The 6346-nt window shown below is 39.1% G+C and overlaps 2 protein-coding genes across 3 annotated transcripts; both read right to left on the reverse strand.

Annotated features, from left to right (window-relative positions):
• Nucleotides 1-224: 224 nt before the first annotated feature.
• LOC106366245 (magnesium transporter MRS2-2) lies at nucleotides 225-2655 on the reverse strand. 2 transcript variants are annotated; one of them, XM_048775320.1, is made up of 9 exons: nucleotides 2539-2655; nucleotides 2203-2464; nucleotides 2062-2091; nucleotides 1492-1645; nucleotides 1289-1410; nucleotides 873-1211; nucleotides 710-784; nucleotides 518-637; nucleotides 225-426 (listed from the first exon to the last, which is right to left on the reverse strand). In XM_048775320.1, exons 2-9 carry the CDS (start codon nucleotides 2428-2430, stop codon nucleotides 340-342), a joined length of 1155 nt encoding a protein of 384 aa, XP_048631277.1. In that variant the 5' UTR covers nucleotides 2431-2464; nucleotides 2539-2655; the 3' UTR covers nucleotides 225-339. The 2 variants fall into 2 exon arrangements, 1 of the variants encoding a protein (XP_048631277.1); XR_002662138.2 differs by lacking the exon at nucleotides 225-426 and having other exon boundaries at nucleotides 872-1211; nucleotides 2203-2650.
• A 693-nt stretch (nucleotides 2656-3348) lies between these two features.
• On the reverse strand, nucleotides 3349-6173 carry LOC106366244 (beta-D-xylosidase 4). The gene is given in 8 exon segments (XM_048775321.1): nucleotides 3349-3600; nucleotides 3602-3927; nucleotides 4008-4073; nucleotides 4076-4442; nucleotides 4444-4864; nucleotides 5036-5205; nucleotides 5319-5606; nucleotides 6094-6173. Coding segments are annotated over 7 exon segments (1866 nt in total). The 5' UTR covers nucleotides 5583-5606; nucleotides 6094-6173.
• Between the last annotated feature and the right edge of the window lie 173 nt (nucleotides 6174-6346).

Here is a 6346-nt window from a genome sequence, read left to right on the forward strand (position 1 = left end):
AAGCCCACTTACCTTCTTTTACGTCTAGTGGAAGCCAAAAACTCATAGAGAAGAAGCAAAGAGGAGAACCCAAAACTCAACTCAAACACAATTTGTGGAAGCTTGAACTTGAAGTATTCTACTTCTGTGGAACACATAAATAACACAAAGAAGAGACTAAAGTACAAACTAAATAACATAAACTATGATTCTTGAATGCTAATATGGGCCAAAAGCTTGTTGGCTTATAAAAAAAACTTTGGTTTATATTGATATAATTGTAAGAAAATGATGTATATATAGAGAAGAGTCACGCTCATCTTTACAATTACAAGTCTCAATGCTTTCTGCAGTATCTCTTTAACTTCCCACAAGCCCTTTGTACCGAGCATGCGACATAATGAACACGAACAAGATTACACAACACATCCCCGTACCAATCACAACCTGCAACAACAAAACCGGATTTACATTAGTCCTGAGATTTATTAATTAATGTATCTTTATCAAGCAAAATATCAAGAACTTGGTTACATACATATTTGAACATGTATCCATGGTCATTGTTCCATGTGTATGGAATGTTCATCCCGAATATTCCAGCGACCAGAGAGTAAAACGATGAGCAAACGGTTCCAGAACTCAACACAAGCTCCAGCTGCAAGGTTTTAAAAGATGATCAAGAAAAGAAACTCATGAAGATGATAGAAAAATTTCAACATTCACTTACCTGAATCAGCTGATTACGATGATTGTCTAGCTGGATGTTGATGTAATCCTCTGTGTCATCGATATACTCACGTAGCTGCACCAAAATAAATAAAAATTGAGAGCTGGAAGAAGAAAGTTTTTAAAGAATAAAAAAAGACACAATGAAGGAGCAAGAAGATAACTGTTGTTAATCTGTTCAAAGTGCTGTCGATTTGCATGAAGTATGCCTCGAGCAACATCTCAAGCTCTTCAACATCGTTTTCATCCCCACGAACTGTGGCTAGACTCGCTCTGCTCGCTCTCGAGATCTTGGAGCCTATTGTTGGGGAAGTGAGATAGTAATTTGGACTAGTGGACGCTGAGGAAGCGCTGAAGAGTTTCCTCGAAAGGTAAAGATCTGCCATGTCATCATCATCGTCCAGCAACTGTTCCAGCTCATCTCTTACCTTTTGAACTCGAGCTGTTAACCGAGTCATTGCACTCTTCAGCTTCCGAACTCTATCCAAGTTACGGCTACTAATCTACAAAGATGAATGTAAAAAAAACACTGTTAAGAACTGGAACAGCGTTGATACTTAAACGTTTGAGTGTACCTTACCTTTGAGGTAAGTTCATCCAAAGCAGGATAAGCAGCTGTTTCCAACTCTGTTGTTCTTGCAGCTAAGAAGCTGCAGATTGCTTCCAAGAAAACTTCAAGCGCCCGAAACTCAAATGGGGATTCTATAATGCAACAAGCAAGCAGAGATTTCAATAAACCTGTAATGAAAAGCTAAGAGCTTGTGGAGGAGGATAGTAAGGTACCATCTTCTTCACCAGCATCAGCGTCATTATGTGCATTTGAGCTTTCTTTCCCATCTCCTTGACCATGGTGTTCTTCGTTACCAACAGGTAAGCGTCTTTCGAGCTCCTTCACAACTGGAATAACATGTTCATCCGATGGATCCCTAAGCAAAACCTGTAAATGTAATCGTTACTAATACAAGATGAGATAAGGTTTCATCTAACTCAATGTTCTAAAAATCGGTCTAGGTTGCGCATAAATGCCTGTCTTGAAGCTGCTCCTCTATAAAGATCCTAATTACCGCCTAGCAATTTCTTGAACATTGATACAATCAGTCATAGGCTGCGCATAAATGCCCGTCTCGAAGCTAATCCTCTATAAAATGCTTAATTACCGCCTATCAATTTCTTGAACATTGATAGAATAGGTCATAAGCTGCGCACATTGATAGAATAGGTCATAAGCTAATCCTCTATATAAAGAGCCTAATTACTTGAATATTGATACAATCGGTCATAAGCTACGGAACCTAATTACTGCCTAGCAATTTCTTGAACAATTGATACAAAGGAATCAAGAAGAAAACCAACCTCTTCGGAAGTGATAATCGCCTTGATATGCTGCATCACACCACACACACACAAAACAATCCCACTGTGAAACCAAACAAAGAAACAGAGAAAACTAATGTCTGAAGAACAAATTAGAATGAAGTACCGAACAATCCTCACCTCCAAATTGAGCACAATGGCTCTCTCACGGCCAAGAATAGTAGACGGGTAAGATAAATTCGGGTCAAGAATCCGAAGATCACGAGCGTGGATCTGGACGCGGTGCATGATAGCATACTTATCAACATCAAGCGCCTCACTCTCTCCCGTCGCGACTATACTAACCCAACTCCGCGACGATTGAGGCTTCGTCTTGGTCGCTACCATGTTAACGCTATTATGCGCCATCTCTGAAAACGCACACACACTTCCTCCACGCCGTCTGGTAAAAATTCAACCACCGTAAACCTCACGCGAATTTGAGAAAGAAAAAGAGAGAGAGAGAATCAGACATACGAATTCGACGGAGGAGGAGACAAAACCCTAAAGCGAATCTTCGTCTTGTCTGCTCCTCCTTTTTCATCAAAAAAGATTTTCCTTTTCGAGCTTTTCTGGTAGGTTTGGTTTTTGTGTTTTTTTTTTTTTTGTCCGGAAGGAGAGTTTTAACAGTTTCAGATTAAATCGAAAACGTGATTACTTTAATTCTGTTTTCTTTTTTTCCCAAATCAAACCGGAGCTAACCGAAATAAACCGTTAATATAACTATAAGGAGTAGAGAATTTATCTAAACTTGCTAAACCCAAATCTGTTATTACATACCTGAATTACCATACTATTCTCGTTTTAGATAAGAAATATCTCAAATGTAATAATAAATACTAGGACTATCCCTATAAATATACTATAAATATATTTGGATACCATTTTAAAAAAAATTCTTAAATAACACAAATAAATTCAGAGTCGGAATTTAATGCAAGTGAAAGAAAATCCAAACTAGCTAAAACCCAAATCTGATAGAATGCAAGTTAAGTCTAAATTTACATACCTGAATAATTACCATATACTATACTCAGCATTAAAGAAGAGAAGAAAAAATGATGTCAAAAAAAAAAAATCATATCGATTTATATACTTGAACTATCCTATATGTAAAATGGTATTAATAGTTTAATACCCATGAAATCGACTTTTCATTTCCGATAATTAACAAAAACAAATTTGAAAAAACGACAATTCACAATTTCAGTTTATTCCAACTTGCATAAGCTTAAGCATGTTTACAATTTTTTTCATTTTAATTTAAAAATTAAAATCCACTAGAAATCAGATTCTAATACTCAAAGAATGTTTCAAGTCACCAACGTGAAGACGATGCTGACCCAAACCAATCTTCCTCTTACCGATCTCATCAACAACGCTTAGATCTTTACAGACATCAACCTTAAACTTAACCACCGCTTCTTCCATCTTCCCCAAACGAATTTTCTCAAACCCCAAAAGATGCTTCCTCGGCGCTCCATGAACCTCCGGCGGCGTCGTGAACAAAAACACCGTGTGAACCCCTTCTCTCTCCCCCACCGTTCCTTACCTTAACCTGAACCTCGAAACCGGAGACAGTGTTCTCGCAGTGTGGTCCAACCGCATCCAAAGATTGACACTCCGATGATCGGCAAACGTGATTCTCTTCAAGACGGAGAGAGACGACACGTGGAGCTTTGACTAAGCTGTGGCTGAACTTGGTGTAGCTGAGTCCATCTCCGAAGGAGTAAACTGTTTCTCCGGTGTAGAACCGGTAAGTCCGACCCGGATACCCGTTTGATGTATCGGGTCTCATGTTCATATTCGTCATCGGAACTTTCTCCACGTAGGATTGTGGATACCACGTCATTGGTAACCTTCCACCTATAATATCATAACTCACCGGTTAACACCGGTTTAAGCTAACCAAATTGCAATTACAAAAAAAGTAAAAACAGTCTTACTTGGATTATAACGGCCAAAGATGATGTCAGCGATGGCTATACCACCAGCTTCTCCGGGGTAACCAACCACAAGATTCCGGCGATTTTCGGATCATTCTTAGCGAAAGTAATATCAAAGCCTCCACCAGACATGATCACAAGCAAGACAGGTCCTTTAGCAGCTTTAGCCACTTGTGTCACCAGCTCTTGTTGTTGTCCAGGAAGGTTCAAATCAACTCTATCACGGCTCTCTGCCTCTATAGACTGATCCGCACCCATCACTAACATCGTCACATCCGCATCTGCGGCTAGCTTCGTGGCGCCTTCTACATCCGCCACCGCGCAAGCCACATTGGAACATCCTTGTAGATACGTTGTTGGCACGGTCCCGGCCAATCCTTGAAGCGGCGTTGTGTACTTGCACGGCGTGCCTTCGTAGTTTCCGATCATTGTTTTTGGTGACATTAGCGTTCGGTCCAATCACGGCTAGTGATTTGATCGTTGTATGAGAGAGAGGTAAGCATCCGGTGTTTTTCAGCAGGACAATGCCTTGTCTCGCTGCTTCTGCGGCTAGCTCTTGGTTCGCCGGCGTGCAAACGTCTTTAGGACCTAGCCCGCCGTAGATTTGTTTCTTTGGATCTCCGTCGAAGAATCCTAACCGCATAAGGGTCAAAAAGTTGTTTGAAATAGCTTTGTTGATAGCTGCCTCGCTTACCAAACCGGCTTTAACAGCAGCTTCTGTGTGTTGACCCAAGAACGAACCACAGTTCAAGTCCAAACCTGCATTGATAGATATAGCTGCAGCTTCCTCTGGAGTTTTGGTATAGTGTTGGTTCTTATACAACACATCTACTGAATCACAATCTGAAACAATGTACCTATTAAAAAATAAAAAAAATCAGAACCCAAAATTGTTAGATTTGACTGGAAAAAGTTATAAACCTAAGATTAAATGATACTTACGAAACTAATATTATATGTTGTGGTTTCGGCTTAGAACCTTCTAGTATTAAAAAAAAGGTTCTAAAGCTGGGTCAGATAATAATTACCCGTATAACTTCCACTCGCCGCGGATAACACCAGCAAGTAGATCCGGATCAGCGCATGTTGGTTTACCGTTAACTTGATTATAAGAACACATAACACTAGCCACATTCCCATCAACCACACAACTCTTGAACGGTGGTTGATATGTATCGTCCATGTCTTGTTGATTCACCTACTCCAACCAACAAAAAACAGAAAAACAGTTAGTAAAAATGTGACAAAAACAATACAAAACACTTAAAAAATGTATTTTTTGTCATTAGATTTACGATTTTGAGTCATTACCACGGCGTTGAAATTGTAACGTTCTACGCCTTTCCAATTATCAACGTCGTAAGCTGTGTAGTGTTTGCAGCATGCAGCAACTTTGAGGCGGTTAGCATCTCCACAGTCAGTTTCTTGGAGACCCTTAACGTATCCTGAAGCATACTTGCTAGAAAGCAATGGATCTTCTCCAGGAGTTTCTTGTCCTCTTCCCCATCTCGGATCTCGGAATATGTTGACATTCGGTGACCAGTAAGTTAAACCAGCTAATCCAACGTTGTACATTGCCCTCGCCTCGGTCGAGACAACCTTAACAATTGAGTAATAAACAATGTCATCCAACAAATATTTGTGTGTTCACTCCGGTTTAGCCTAGCCGGACTGGTTTAAAATGTACGAAAACGAACTTGTTGAAAATTGGTTACTTGTAGCATACGTAAGAGAAAAACAAGAGGTCTAGTTGCATTAACAAGTGAGATATTTCAACATTATCCAAAAAGAGAAACAAAAGCAAGGACGATGATAATATTACAAAATAAAAGTTTTGAAAAATTGTTTATAAAGATAAATTTGTGTGTGTTTTTATAAACTTTCTATTATTTACTAATAATAAGTTTATTTTTTTAAAATTAATTATTATTGAATTACTATTGGCCTAATTCTATGAAAATGACAATCACATAAAATAATGCAGTTATATTTAAACTGTTTTTAATATGTGTGAACAAATGAAAAAAATATCATTTTGTGAGTATAAATGTGTATAAAGAAGTGAAAATGGATAAAAATTATTTACCTTGCCAATGGCTTGAAACAGAGATACGTTAAAAGAAGCGGCGGTGAGTATGACCTGCGGAAAGCTCGTTGCGCCGGGAACTAGGGGCCGCTAGTTCCCGCGAAGACGAGGTGCTTCCCCACGTCATATCACCGCCGCTTCTTTAACTAGCTCGTTTCAAGGGCCGTTGGTCAAGGTAAATAACTTTGTACTCATTTTCAGCTTCTTTGCACCATTTATAACTCCAAAAATGATATTTTTTCACATGTTCACA

This window comes from Brassica napus, unplaced genomic scaffold (assembly GCF_020379485.1).
Source record: "Brassica napus cultivar Da-Ae unplaced genomic scaffold, Da-Ae ScsIHWf_814;HRSCAF=1164, whole genome shotgun sequence".
Taxonomy (NCBI): Eukaryota; Viridiplantae; Streptophyta; class Magnoliopsida; order Brassicales; family Brassicaceae; genus Brassica; species Brassica napus.

Bases quoted from the DNA above. Each gene is read 5' to 3' on its own strand.
- LOC106366245 (XM_048775320.1), bottom strand. From the start codon at position 2,430: ATGGCGCATAATAGCGTTAACATGGTAGCGACCAAGACGAAGCCTCAA. The intron at 1,646-2,061 runs GTTGGTTTTCTT...TTACATTTACAG, and splicing joins CGATTATCACTTCCGAAGAG to GTTTTGCTTAGGGATCCATC. The intron at 638-709 runs GTAAGTGAATGT...AAAACCTTGCAG, and splicing joins ATCGTAATCAGCTGATTCAG to CTGGAGCTTGTGTTGAGTTC.